This window comes from Miniopterus natalensis, chromosome 6, assembly GCF_054644295.1.
Source record: "Miniopterus natalensis isolate mMinNat1 chromosome 6, mMinNat1.hap1, whole genome shotgun sequence".
In the NCBI taxonomy this organism is placed as follows: Eukaryota; Metazoa; Chordata; class Mammalia; order Chiroptera; family Miniopteridae; genus Miniopterus; species Miniopterus natalensis.
In genome coordinates this window covers 10,253,029-10,268,337 of record NC_142086.1, presented here as the reverse complement: position 1 = coordinate 10,268,337, position 15,309 = coordinate 10,253,029, and the positions used below count along the sequence as shown (strand labels likewise).

At 45.1% G+C, this 15,309-nt stretch overlaps 1 protein-coding gene across 1 annotated transcript in view; it reads left to right on the top strand.

Moving 5' to 3' along the window:
- The first annotated feature begins 1,528 nt into the window (after positions 1 to 1,528).
- ERICH6 (glutamate rich 6) overlaps positions 1,529 to 15,309 on the top strand; it is a 37,411-nt gene continuing 23,630 nt past the window's right edge. Inside the window, exons 1-6 of the mRNA XM_087818513.1 lie at positions 1,529 to 1,916; positions 3,811 to 3,868; positions 8,797 to 8,888; positions 12,444 to 12,506; positions 12,790 to 12,845; positions 12,947 to 13,063. Of these exons, the coding sequence (XP_087674639.1) occupies positions 1,529 to 1,916; positions 3,811 to 3,868; positions 8,797 to 8,888; positions 12,444 to 12,506; positions 12,790 to 12,845; positions 12,947 to 13,063 (774 nt within the window). The remainder of the gene's footprint in view (positions 1,917 to 3,810; positions 3,869 to 8,796; positions 8,889 to 12,443; positions 12,507 to 12,789; positions 12,846 to 12,946; positions 13,064 to 15,309) is intronic.

Genomic DNA, 15,309 nt, shown 5'->3' with positions numbered 1-15,309 from the left:
AAAAATACGGCCCATTACAATAACCTTCTATCAGGTCTTCCTAATAATTAAGCCTTTGGTTTCCTTTAATCTAGTGAACCTAGACTAATCTAGTTGAGTCTAGTAGAGTCTAGTTGAAAACAACCACCCCTTGCTCAAAGCCCTCCAGTGGTTCTCCATCTCACTCAGAAATAAAGCCAAAGGCCCTACAGAATTAATCATGGGCCTCCTTGCACCAACCACACTGGCCCCCCGCTGTGCCAGTCTTTCCCCAGAGATCCCCATGGCCAGCTCCATCAATTTCTTCATGCCTCTTAAGTGACCCTCTTAGCAATGCTTATTCCATTTTACTTTTTTCCATTATCAATATCCAGGGAAACTGAGGCTGAAAGAGGTCAGGTGATTTAGCAGACATCATGCAAGGGGACTTCTAGGCATAATGCTAGTCACTGAATGAAGGGGTCAGTGAGGCCGTTTTCACAGCACCCCAGTGTCCTCAGCCACGTAGAATCCTAGTTTGCTTCTTTTATCCTTGCAGTGAAGTCAAACATCAGAAACAAAATCCCTCACACCAGGAACATTTTTGTCTTGAGAAGCTTTTAAAAGGAAGCTGAACTCTTTGGTGAAGGTGTCTGCTCCAATCTGGATAGTAGGTAGACAGGTGTCCATTATATCTGTATACCTATTTGTGTGTACATAAATATTTTACAAAAATTTTAATAAGTACAATGAACTGAAAACAAAGCCCAGAAAAATGCAGGTGGTGCCTAGGTGGCCAGATGCCTCAAGCCTCCTGGGTGAAGGCATAGAACATGCAACAAACAGGCCCTGGACTCACTAACCAAGATAAATAATACTTAAGGCAATGTTTTAAAAAATCAAATCAGCAAACTGGGACCTAAGGGCCTGTGCTAGTTTTTATAAAGTTTTATCCTAAGTTCCAACAAGCATCTGTCTACACACACACACACACACACACACACACACACTCCAGCATCTGCAATAACAAGTGGCCTTAAGGGTCCCCGTCGCTAGAATCCCCCACTACTCTTACCCCACTCAAAAAATAAAAATAAAATAGACTTGCTCCAAAGGAGCTGACAGAAGAAAGGGAGATCCTTTCGCTGCAGGCTGCCTCTGAGACCATGGAGAGCAGCTGCTAAAGAAGCCTGCAGTGGCCCCAGCTCCCCTTAGCAGCTCCTTGCCTCACCATCTCTCTCTCTCTGCACCCTTCCACCCAGCTAAGGGGGTTCTGGGGCTTTATTTATTTTTAATTCCTCACCTGAGGACATGTTTATGGATTTGAGAGAGGAAGGGAGGAGAAACATCGATGTGAGAGAAACATTCATCGGTTTCCTCCGGTATGTGCCCTGACTGGGAATCCAACCTGTGACCCTTGCGGTGCACTGGGGAGCACTCCATCCCAGCCCACCCGCGGGGCTCTGCAGCTTTAAATCCCCCAAGTTGCCCCGCCCCTCGCAGGCGGTTGCCGGGGAGACCGACACACAGCAAGGCAGCGCCCACAGGCCGGAACCCTTGCCCGCCAGCCATGGCCGGCTTGCAGTCGTGGCGGCGCAGCTTCCGGAAGCCGGAGGAGGAGGACCAGGGGGAGGAGGACCAGGAGGAGGAGGAGGAGGAAGAGGAGGAGGAGATGGAGATGGGCGTGGAGGAGGAGGAGGAGGAGCAGCCGGCGGCCGAGGAGGAGCCGGGGACCAGGGCGGCGGGCGCCGCGATGCTCAGCGACGAGGACTTCTGGAAAGTAATCGACCTCGGCGACGACCTCGGCGACGGCAGCTACGAGGACGCGCCCGCCCTCCGCCTCCGCTTCACCAGCATCGTGAGCCCCAGCCTGAGCTCCACGGCCACGCCCTCGGAAACTTCGACCACGACCACGACGACGACGCCCAGCCCCACGGCGCTCAGCGCCGTGACGCCCAGCCAGGCCTCGAGCGAGAGCGAGAGCGGGAGCACCAGCACCCAGAGCGCCACGGCGTCCTCCGGCCCCTCCTCGCAGACGAGTACCGGCTGCACGCCCCGCCCGGCGCCAGAGCCCCGCCCCGGGAGCCTGGTTCCTCACTCCCGGCTGCGCGCACAGGAAGCGCACACACAGGCACACACACCACACACACCGGCACACAGACACACACACAGACACATAGACACCACACACAGGCACCACACACACACACACACAGGCACACACACACAGGCACACACACACACACACACCACAAACACCGGCACACAGACACACACACAGACACATAGACACCACACACAGGCACACACACACACACACAAAGGCACACACACACACACACAAAGGCACACACAGGCACACACACAGGCACACACACACACAAAGGCACACACAGGCACACACACACAGGCACACACACCACACACACCGGCACACAGACACACACACAGACACATAGACACCACACACAGGCACCACACACACACACACACAAAGGCACACACACAGGCACACACACACAGGCACACGCACCACACACACCGGCACACAGACACACACACAGACACATAGACACCACACACAGGCACCACACACACACACACATAGACACCACACACAGGCACCACACACACACACACACAAAGGCACACACACAGGCACACACACACAGGCACACGCACCACACACACCGGCACAGACACACACACAGACACATAGACACCACACACAGGCACCACACACACACACACACACACACACGCACCACACAGGCACACACACACAGGCACACACATAGGCACACACACACACCACACACACCGGCACACAGACACACACACACGCAGGCACCACACACACACACAGACACATAGACACCACACACAGGCACCACACACACACACACACACACACACACAAAGGCACACAGGCACACACACACAGGCACACACACCACACACACAGGCACACAGACACACACACAGACACATAGACACCACACACAGGCACCACACACACACACACACATAGACACCACACACAGGCACCACACACACACACACACACACACACAGGCACACACATAGGCACACACACACACCACACACACCAGCACACAGACACACACACACGCAGGCACCACACACACACACAGACACATAGACACCACACACAGGCACTACACACACACACACACACAGGCACCACACACACACAGACACCACACACACACAGGCACCACACACAGGCACCACACACACACACAGGCACACACACACTACACACACACACACAGGCACACACAGGCATCACACACACACAGGCACCACACACACACATCTATCAAAAGCACTGAAATCCTGGCCGGGTGTGATGGTTCCTAATTTAGGATAACTGAGAACTTCGGCAAAGCTGTAGGAAGTGCTACTTCCCAAAGCATTCACACAATGATCGTGTCGTGTGGTCCCCCCTCACTAGCACGTGCCACTCTTGGAAAAGGAGTAGTGCCTTAAGGGTGCTATGCTACTAAAAACAGTCCTGCAAAAAACAACTCACCTTCGTGTTAAATTTCCTGCACTGAAGCCACTGCAGTCAATTCCTTAGAAACATGTTGTCAGGATAATTCTTTGCTGGGGAGTGAGGAGAGGGCAGGGCTGTCCTTTGCATTATAGGATATTTAGCAGCATCCCTGGCCTTAAGCCCTGGCTATGCCATTAGCCCCTACCCCATTTTGTGACCATCAAAAATGTCTTTAGATGTTGCCAAATGCCTTCTGGAGGGCAGAATTGTCTTTTTGAGAACCACTGATTTAGAGAGGGAATGGCTAAAATTTTTAATGTTTCATTCAACAGGTTTTCCTAAGATTTTTCAGACATTTAAGAAAGACTCATCTGAAGCAAACTTAGATAGGTAAGAGAGTGTTTTCAGTTTTCATATTTTCGAAGCTGATTATATTTACTTTTTGGATAAACATTTTCAGGAAGTGGAGTAAAATCATCCAAGACATTTACAACTAATTACTTTGGAAAGGTTTTGTTTTTTTAAAATCTATACCCTTAGACAATTTGAAGGAGACAGAGACAAGGTCCCTGCCCATCTCCAACTTGTCACCTACCTGTAGAGATGACATATGCACTTAATATAATGAAATAATTGTATTCGTGTGTAAGTCCTATGAACATTTAAGACATACATCTCTATTGACTAAATTCAAGTGAGCCCTGCCAGCGTGGCTCGGCGGTTGAGCATCGAGCTATGATCCACGAGATCGCTGTTCGATTCCCGGTCAGGGCACGTGCCCGGCTGCAGGCTCCATCCCCAGTTGGGGGCGTGCAGGAGGCAGCCGATCAATGACTCTCTCATTATTGATGTTTTTATCTCTTCCTTCCTCTCTCTGAAATTGATAAAGATATATTTTTTAAAAAGAAAGAAAAAGATGTTATAAATTCGGGCGTGAGCAGGGACACCTGTGGAGGAGAGTGGCCATGAGGATCCTTTTCTTCTCTTTTTCTTCTTCCTGCTGTCACTATTAGCCTTCGAGTATGTTATGATAAGAAGACACCAGAGAAGTATACCTTTTGGAATATCTTTATGAATCTTCCCTCAAATCTCACAGCAAACCTGACTCTACAATCTTGAATTACTAGTCACCAAAGTTTTGCTTTCACAAGCAACTTTTAAATTATTAAGCATAAGGGAATACTGTTCCACTTACATGTTGCTATTTATCCTCTTATTTCAACATTTTAATAAAGGATAATATATGTACATGGTTAAAATATTAGAGTATACAATGGTATAAAATTTAAAAACTTCATACCCTTCACCCACCCCCTACCACTCATCAGAATTAACCTACTGTTAACTGTTTTGCTTCCAGTATAATTTTAAGTAGCATATTTCCATTCCTTGATTTATCAGTTTTTGACATAACTAATGACTTCCCACCATGAAAGATAACAAATGTAACTTATACTGTTTCCCTCCACTCCATTTTTGGTAGTTATATTATTTTTAGTTTTTCGTTTTTTTTTTTTTTAAGTTTTTATTGATTTCAGAGAGAGGAAGGGAGAGAGAGAGAGAGAAACATCAATGATGAGCTGCCTCCTGCACGCCCCCTCCTGGGAATTGAGCCTGCAACCCGAACATGTGCCAGGAATTGAACCATGAGCTCCTGGTTCATGGGTCAATGCTCAACCAATGAGCCATGCCAGCGGGGCTTATTTTTAGTTTTTCTAACCTTTAGGACGTTAAGATATTTAAACCTCTACTCGATTTGTCAATTTTAGTGACTATTAACCTTTGAAAAATTAACATATTAATGCACTTCTACTTTCTTCCAGCTCCTCTTACCCTTTCCCATCTAACAACAAATTGTATAACAAACTATATTAAAACTTGCATATTAATATAAAGTCATATTGCTTTGCCAAACTTTATTATATTTGTATTATATTTTGTAATTATAATGAACTCTTAGTGCTTTGGGTACAGATTGATTCTGAAAATTAAAAACCAATAGACAATACTCATAATTTCATGCTAAGACCCAATAATGTGACTGGATTTATGCACAAGAAAATTAAATCCTATGTTCATAAAACTTGACTCTTAAAAGATGAACTTTCAACGTTCAGTTGCAGTGTTTCTGAGTTGGGCTCAATGGCCACACTTTCTTGATCCCCATATTGCTTTCTTTCTTTTATTCTTTCTTTCTGCTGAGAAACTCCTCGGGGAATTATTTCATATAGATGCCATGAGAAGTTCAATTTCTGAGTCCTTGCCTGTCCTGAAATTTCTTCATTTTGCTTCATTCTTTAATAATCCTATAACCTGGCATAAAACAATAGCCTTAAAGCCGCTTGCCCTCTGCGCTCTGAAGACGCCCATGCTTCGCTGCACTCTAGCACCCAGCAGCGCTCAGCAGCGACTCTCAAGCCGCTGGATACCTGCTTATCTGCGCCCGTCCCTGCCCCTGCTCTTTCCTTCAGGGCTCCGGAAGGATGGCTGTTGGGCCTCTTGGATGCCTTCAAGGCTGTAGGCGTCTCCGTGCTCCTGTGCAGCCCTTGTACAGGATTTATTTCAGGATTCATATTTGTAGTTTCTAAGATCCAGTTCTTGTTCTCTGCTGCTGTTCAAATAGCGCGTGAGGGGGTTTGGGGGGGTAATGTCTTTGAGATGCTCTTACAATACACTCAAGTTGCTCTTTGTTCTTTGTTTTGCTTTTCTTTCTTTCAGGATCAGTTAGTTGTTCAGTTTGTTTATCTTGGTCCTTCCTCTTCTATGCTACTGATTGACCTTAAGTGCCTGGTAATCCTTGGTTATCCATTTGTATTCTTAAATTAATGACTGTTAGGGAGCTAAAATGGAGTCCTGCAGCTGAGTAGGTCTGTTTTTGTGTGTGTGTTTTAAATTTTTATTTATTGATTTTTAGAGAGAGGGAAGAATGGGAAAAGAGAGAGAAACACTGATTTGCTGTTCCACCTATTTATGCATTCACGGGCTGATTCCCAAACGTGCCCTGACCGGGGATTGAACCGGCAATACTGGCACATGATCCTGGCAGGGCAATGCTCTAACCAAATGAGCTGCCCTGCCAGGGCCTAAGTAGTTCTGTTCTCCAACAGGGCGTGCAGAGGGGAGTTTGACTGTGAGTCCTGTGTAGGTGGGTGACGTATGTCAGAGCCAGCTTCCTGCGAAGTGTCGGCAGGGAGCAGACAAGATGGACATCCCCACTATCACTAGAGTTAGGGTAAGGACACTTTACTGTGTGGCTGGAGCTCTTTCTGGGTAGAATGTGCCTGTCCCTCACCCAAGCCTGCTGAGCAGGTCCTAAGTAACCTCAAACTGTGCTCTGCTTGTCTGTCAGGCCCCAAACCCCTCAGGCAGGCTGCTCACAATTTTTAGAAAGCAGTTCTTTGGGCTTCTTGTGGAAATAGAAGCAACTCCTGCCAAATGCTCTGTATAAGGGGAGAGAAGGAGCCTGCCTGGCAGCTGTTCCAAGTTCACTCCTTGAACTTGAATGACAGGCCCCAGCCCCCTCTCTGCATTTGGTGGAGCCTGAGCTCGGAGCTCCTCGGGAATTCCATATAGAGCTTACCTCTCTTGTCTGGAGCCCTGGTGTCCCCTGCTCTGGTTTTCCATCAACCGGAGGCCACTTATTTTCTTTCTTGTAAGAACTTCTTCAATATTACTTGTGTACTGATGACAGCTTGCTTGTTTCCCAGGGCTGTTTTTTGTTTGCTTTTAAGTATTTGTTATCTCAGGAAGGAAGGACAGACCTGTGTGCTCAGGAGCCCTCTTGACCTTGGTTTCCTACATGGGAAGCTCTTTCCTAGATCAAATCTCCATTTCCTCTCATAAATCTTCCTAAGAAGATGCTTCTTTGATATTCCATAGCATTCTCTGGTGAATTTGGTGAGGTGTGTTTTTAAGGAAATCTGTCCTAAAAGGCCATAAAAATGCCACCACTATCGGCTCATCTTCCCTTTATAATGGCCCTATCTCTTCAGGTCGAGCAATGTTGTTACTCTTTAGGAGCAGGTGAGTGCAGAGGAGCACAGATTTGGGAGCCAAACAGGCCTGGGCCCCCAACTGCCTCTGCTGCACATAATTTCTGAGAGGCTCCTTAGAACCTCAGTTTCCTTGCCTGTAGAAAGGGATGCTAATACCTGCCTGGATTGTTTTTTGCAAAGATAAATGAAATAATGTGAGAAAGCAAATACTATGTACGTACTTACCACACAGTAAGTTCTCAGGAAATGTGGATTTTGTTGTTACCCTTGGTCATCTGCCATCTTGACACAGAATTTCAGAAACAATCTTTGGTGCTGATTTAAGGAAAACAGAGACGTAGATGAATAACATATTGATTTTGTTAACTGTTTCATTGGGGGGGAGGGGAATCTAAACTTTAAGTGTTGTCTAGGGATTGTTCTTCAATGTGCCTGTACTCTTGGTCCCTATACCTTGCTTCTCCAGGAGGTTAGACAGACAGAGCCCCCCCAGGGACTTGCACAGGTAGCTTTGGCAGAGGAGTTCTTCACCCATTACAGGGCACAGTCATTTAAGAATGAAAACAAAACACCCCACTAATGCAATGTACCGAGGAGCAAAGCATCAAAAATGGAAGGTGGAGACACAAGAGAACTGAGAAACATGAAAAAAGGGACAGTTCTGAAATTGACTAAATTATTTGGAAAAATTTTGTTTGATAATTTTTGACGATACCCCAAATTATTACAAGAAAATGAAATCCAAAGAGGCAAAGGAACTTGAAAAACAATAGTTATCTTGTACTTGTTACCAGTAACAGTCATTTTAACTAGTAAAAGTCAATAAATTCCTGCCTTTCTATCATGTTAGTGATAACTCAGGTAACTGATTAAACTACTTGCAGAAAGAATGCAGGTTGTTAAATTACAATGCATTTAACTTCAGCCTTCTAAAAAGAGTTTGGATTATTTTTAAGTTATTTAAAACAAGCAATATGTTCTCATTTAAATCTAAGGAAATGTTTAAACACACACAACATCACTGCCACCACCACTAGCAGCACACATGCACAGAGTGGTAGGAAGTTCGTCCCTGGGGAGACCATATGGCATTGGGAGCCTCCAGAATTTGGAAAGGAGTACTTTCTAAAGAACAGATAAGATGCAAATATACTGTGCCTGATTTTACTGAAGAGATAAAAATGGGAGAAAATATTTCAAAGAAAATAGAATTCAGGATCTTCTTTGTACATTTGCTATTTGATTGTTAAATGTACTGTATTTAGAAGAACGGCTGGCAACTATATAGGTATACTCGTAAATGATGTTTTGTCTAAATTTCAGGATGATCTATAGGGATTTCTATCCAAGAATCCAAATGTCAGTCCAAACAGAAGAAAGTTGGCTTCAAGATTTGTCCAACAGAAAGAAGCCTGGTGAGTAGTTTGATTTCTTAGCTTTTGCTGAGTGGTGGGATGGAAAGAGCAGTGTAGGCCATTGGTAGATCAGGTTTGAATCCCAGCCCAACACTAACATTGTGATGGTTGGGCAAGTTGCTTCCTCCTCATATGTCGGCAATAATAAAACAAGGTTGAATATGTAAACTACTTGGCACTTAGTCTTTAAGAAATTGTAGCATTTATGTCCAAAGCAAGAAATAATCTGCCATTATATTTTGATGTATATCTTTATTTTTATTATAGAAGTAACAGATGCGTGCTGTTTTTTAAATGTCAAACCATTAAGGAATATATAATGTAAAAATTAAATTTTTAACATACCCCAATATAGTCCTCAAAAGCAATCTTTACGAATAACCTTTCCTTTTTATATTTGTTTTGTGTTGTATCACTTACTCATCAGGGGCTTTTTGAGCACCCATCAGAGACCAAACCCTATTCCAGGGAAACAGCAGTGAACAAAACAAGCAAAACCCCTGTCTCAATGATCTCCTATTAAAGTGTGGGAGGTAGAGGTAATGGTGAGATAAGTGACACCAAAACAAGTAAATATATAATACATGAGGTGACGTAAGTGCTAAGGAGAAATGAAGCAGGTAAAGGGATGGAAAATGTTGGGCAGGAAGGATGCAAGCTTACACAGGGTGCTTAGGGAAATCTTCACTGAGAAGCTGAAAAATTTGAGCAAAGGCCTCAAGGAGGTGAGACTGTGAGCCACGACCATCTCTGCCGGAAGAGTGTTCCAGATCAAGGAGGCATCCCCTGTGGCTACAGGGGGATAATTAAGGAGGAGAACCTTAGGGGACAAGTCAAAGAGACAATGAGGACCAAGTCATTTTCAGTGGGAATGAAGTGGGAAGTCACTGGAGGGTTTGCACAAAGGAGTGACACAACCTAGCGTAAAAATGGACCAAATATATTTTTTTAAATGTTAATTATTGCCAAATTAATCTCTATAGTCAATGTAATTCTGATTGGATTTTTCATTGAAATTTGACAAGTTGATCCTTTGATCTGGGTTGGCAGTGTTAAAAGATAAACTGAGGCATTTTCAAATGTTTAAGTGTGTGTTTGAGCAAACATTCATTCGAATCCTGCAGCATCAGGCCAGAAGTGTTTAGCAACCCTCCACCAACAAGAGCTATGGGAGAGGTTTTTATAAAGAACACACGGAGCACACCGGGGAAATGACTTGATTGGCTGCAGCTTCAGGGTCACACTGTTTGGGGAAGCCTAGTTGGCTGTTTGTGATCGGCTGTTCTGAACCCTGAGGCATTTACAGGAATTGACTCTGACTTAGGTTTCAGTTTGCTTACATAGGACACCAAAGCACTGCCACCACCTCTAATGGCCTCCTTGTTTGATTAGCAGTGCTTGATTAGTGTACCTGTCCTTTTTTTTTTTTTTCCTAAATATATCTTTATTGATTTCAGAAAGAAGAAGGGAGAGAGAGAGAGAGACAGAAACATCAATGATGAGAGTCATTGATTGGCTGCCTCCTACAAGCCCCTAACTGGGGATCGAGCCTGTAGCCCAGGCATGTGCCCTGACCAGGAACTGAACCCTGATATCCTGGATCCTAGGTCAATGCTCAACCACTGAGCCACACCCAGCCAGTCCCTGTCCATTTTTTAATGATTCTTTTCCAGTTTTTCTTTCCATAGGCAACTCATATGCAGCTCTTATTAGTTTATTCCTAGGTACTTTTTAGTCTTTTTATTGACATAACGATTAGAATCTTTTTTCCTATTATATTTTCTAATTGGTTATGTCACTGTATAGGAAAGCTGTTGATTTCTATGTGTTAATCTTGTATCTCTGACCCTCTTATTAATTCTAATACTTTGTCAGTTGAAAGCCTATTAGACAATTACATTTCCTGTGAATAACAGCAGTTTTATTTCTTCTTTAATTTTTTTACTGAGCAATGTGTTGTGCACATCTTTCCATGTCAGGAAAGGGTGTCTAATTATCTGAATGACTACATGGGATCCCATATGTACAATTATTGTGACTTATGTAATAAATCTGAGTGCTGGGCATTTCAGGGTTGGTTTGATTTGGTTCTTCAAGCTCTTCCCAATAGCAAGTGATGCCTTAATGAAAATCTTTGTGCACTGATGTTTTTATACAGCAGGTCCTTGAATAATGTCATTTCATATAATGTTGATGAGTTACCATGGGAACTTACTACTTGTATACCAATAGTCAATGGTAAAATCAATTTTGTTATAGGTTATTTCACTTAAAGTCACAGAACCTGTTGATGACTTAAATGAGGACTTATACTGTACCAGTGCTTGCATTTCTGTTGGGCAAAATGCTTAAGACATATTTAAAATGTTTTCAAATACTCCACGTAGAAAGTGTGTCACCTCTGGAGCCTGTCTCTTTCCCCAGCAGCAGCTCTTGCTGTCCCTGCTCTGCTGGGAGACGGGCCAGCCCCCTCCCTTTGCCTCTGAGCGATTGTAGATTGTTCTGATTGGTTTTTCATCATTCCAGTCCCATGTGCTTAAACTTCTAGATTTACTGAAAGTCACTGTGTGTTGATAGCTGCCTTCCCTTCCCCATTTCCAGTCCTGCCCTGGAGTCTGTGGAGGAAATAAGACTGGTGGTTTGGTTCACAGTGTTGAACTTGAACCCCCTACCCCCGCCCCAGCACCAGTCTACCTGAAAAATCTTTCATAGAATAGCAGACATAAAGTAAACACATAGTACTTAAGAAAAGCACAAAATAACAGGATCTGCAAGTCATGATTATAATCAAGTAAAATATGCATCCATGTAGTGTTCTAGTGCTGGCAAGGGACAGAAACATTTTAAAATGTGAGGCATTAGAGTGGTGGGTTTCCTCTCTTTGTTCCTTATTGTTGATAAAATGTTATTTAGAAAAAGGCCCAAAAAAAGTTATAAACACAATAATGGTAATTATTTTTCCAAGAGGCATATCTTCTTTCTTTTCTTTATTTTTTACCCTCACCCGAGGATATTTTTCCTCTGCTTTTATTTATTTATTTATTTTTAAAATATATCTTTATTGATTTCAGAGAGAAGAAGGGAGAGGGAGAGAGAGAGATAGAAACATCAATGATGAGAGAGTCACTGATCAGCTGCCTCCTGCACGCCCCCGACTGGGGATGGAGCCCACAACCCGGGCATGTGCCCTGACCGGGAATTGAACCCTGATAGCCTGGATCCTAGGTCGATGCTCAACCGCTGAGCCACACCCGGCTGGGGCTTCCTTTGCTTTTAGATAGAGTGGAAGGGAGTGGAGGGGAGAGAGAGAGGGAGAGAAACATCGATGAGAGAGACACATCGATCCGCTGCCTCCTGAAAGAGCCTGACCCAGCCGGGGATTGAGCCTGCAACCCAGGTACATGCCCTTGACTGGGAATCAAACCCGAAACCCTTTGGTCCATGGACTGACTCTCTAACCACTGAGCCAAACCAGCCAGGGCCATTTTTTTCTTATACATTAAACTTCTTTCCTACTTTGTCAGGATTAATGACAAACATATACTCTTTTTACAGGGAAGAAGAAAGCCTCTATACAGAAGGAACCTAAACGTGAAAATACAGCTTCTACGTTAAGAGGTGAATGGATGTTTGGAGTCATCCCTGTGCCTGCAAAGGCAAACTGCTATTAGGGAGCCAACTTAACTTGGATGGTTCCCATGCCCTTTAGAAAAGCCCTCCCCTAAGAATGTATACAAGAAGGTGGTGAAAGGCAGGGCTTCAGCGCATTTAAAGCGTGCCTGCGTGTGCGTGTGTGCGTGTCTGCGTGTGCGTGATGGGCTGGGATCTCCAACTAGAGAGGATGGGACACGCTGCACTAAGGCTTTATGCTTTCCTTCTAAATCTATCCTTCTTTCTTCAGAAAAATGGGTAATTAATCCAGAAGAGCTAAAACTAAGTATTTTATGTGAGCTGGAGGTAAGAAATGTTTATCAGCCCAACTAGTAAACCCTCCTCATGGTGAAAGTTGATCATTCAATCTTCAACTTTCTCTTTCTGTCTTTCTCTCTAAAATTTAGTTTGAGGAAGACTTCATAACACTGTTTGAGCCTTCTCTGAGAACGTTACCCAGCGTGGGCCCGCCACCCTGCCTGGCATTCAAAGGGGAGCTTTCCCCTATAGGCAGTGACTTCAAGGTGATTTTAACTCTCATTTTTTTACTTTAATAAGTGATGTGAAAAGCCACATGATGATTTGCACAAAAGACAGTGAACATACTTTTAAAAAACACAGGCAAAGAGTCCATTACTTGAAACAGCCCTTGGACAGGAGGCTAGATTAGTTTCCTAGGGCTGCTGTCACAAAGGACCACAGAGAAGGTGGCTTAAAATGACAAACACACATTGTCTTCCAGTTCTGAAGGTCAGGAATCCAGAATCAGGGAGTCAGCATCCAGCGTCCAGGAGGGAAGTACTTCTTGCCTCTTCCTGGCTCCTGGTTGTGGGCGTCAGTCCTTATACTTGGCTGGCAGACGCATCTCTCCCTCTCGGCCTTTGCGGTCCCGGCGTTCTGCTTGCCTGTGTCCAAGTATCTCTCTTCTCCAAGGACACCAGTCGTGTTGGATTAGGGCCCACCCTAATGACCTCATCTAAACCTGATGACATCTACAAATACCCCTTTTCTAGATAAGGCCACATTCACAGTTTCCAAGCGTTAGGACTTCAATGTGTCTTTTCACGGGAGCATAATTCAACATGTAACAGTGACCATAGCACCTGGAAACATAGGTTTGCCATATTTGATCTTGTTAACTGACCAATTAATGCCTGTGCTTGATGGGCAAGGGAAAGGCCACCTTAGTCATTCCAACAGGATGATCCAGCACCTGCTTCTCCAGAGTGGCGAGGGATTGCCTGGGGGATGATTATTTCCAAACTTGGTGTGACGGCCACTTGGAGAGAAGACATAGCCCCACATCACAGCCCCTCTGGTTACTTCTTCTGGGTGCACTAAGGCCAATCATGCAGGTCAGCCTGTCGCAGGTGGTGTGCAGGAGTTGGCGGGAACACTGCGTGGACATCCTGACACATTGCTCCTTGTGCAGCACATCGACTATATCATGTCATTTAACATCAACCAAGCCCAGGTCTCTAAACATTCTGGTCACCCTGTTGACTCTCTGGGTTGAAATTCTTTATTCAATCATAACAGCTTCCTTCTTCTGAACCACAAAGGCTGGTATCCAGGGAAGCTTCTTGAGCTTTCTTCCTCTGACCCCCAGAGATGGGCCTGAACATAAGGAAGAGCCTTTCTTCCAGGAGCTTCCCTGCATTAGCACCTGGGCAGGGCCGGCTCCTCCTGCTCCTTGGCCAGACCTTCCAGGCCCTCTGAGATGGGCTTGAACACTGTCTAGTTCTGGAGCAATGCAGCCAGCTTGCCCACTTCCCCTCCAGTCGCTCCCTCTTCAGTGTAGGTCTCAGCCCCACTCCTGGTCTTCTGAAGCATCTCCACCTCACTTCACCCCAGGTGAAGGGGTAGAGGGATTGTGGGCTGAGGAGCTCACTACCAAGACCCTTGTATGGAACAAGTTGTAGATGGCCTGGCCTTGTCAAGCCCTCCTTGTGCCCTGCTCCCTCGTCTGGGAGCCATCCTAGATTTTACACCACCATATCTCTATTACTAGGCTATCTCTATTACCCCACCCACCCACTAAGTCCTCTGCTTTCAGCTACACTCTTGTGTAGTTTCAATGGCTAAAGGTATTGGGTGATGAACCCCTGACTGTACTGGCCACCTCAGCTGCACTTTGGCCCCACAATGGTCATCTTGCCAGTCCCAGAGAATGGTTTGTATGGCAAATACAGATACCCTGGTTGCATTTGTGACTGTAAGTGATGATCTTGGTCCTTTCCTGGAGGCCTGTGCTGAGGCCTGCTTGCAGTCATGACCTCAGATCTCCAACATGGCCACTCACGGTGCATCAGTCACTCACTGAGCCACCTGAACTTCTAACTCCAGATCTCCCTCTTGCTTCCCCTAGTCTCCTCCTCCCCCTCCTGAGTTCCCTTCAAAGCTCAGACAGGAGAATTCAGAGCCCCATCCTGGGCTTCCCCTTGAGAAAGGACTCGAATTTAGGAAGGTGATCATTGTAAAGGTGGCCTACATAGTAATGTCAAGACTTTTTTACCTGACACTTCTTGAAAGGGTTTATGGTATTCAAACTCCATAGACCATTTACCTACGATCTGATATGTGTAATCTTCTGCCTCTCGCATCTGGTTACACACTGTATCTCCCTCCCCAGCAAGGGGCTCTGGTTTCAACAGTCATTTCTGCAACTTTCTTCTTACACTAAGGAGGCATCCGCAGGACCCCACACAGCTCCTGATGGGTTCGGCTGTGCTCAGGTGAACTGCACCAGACAGAGGCCCTCAAACACCAC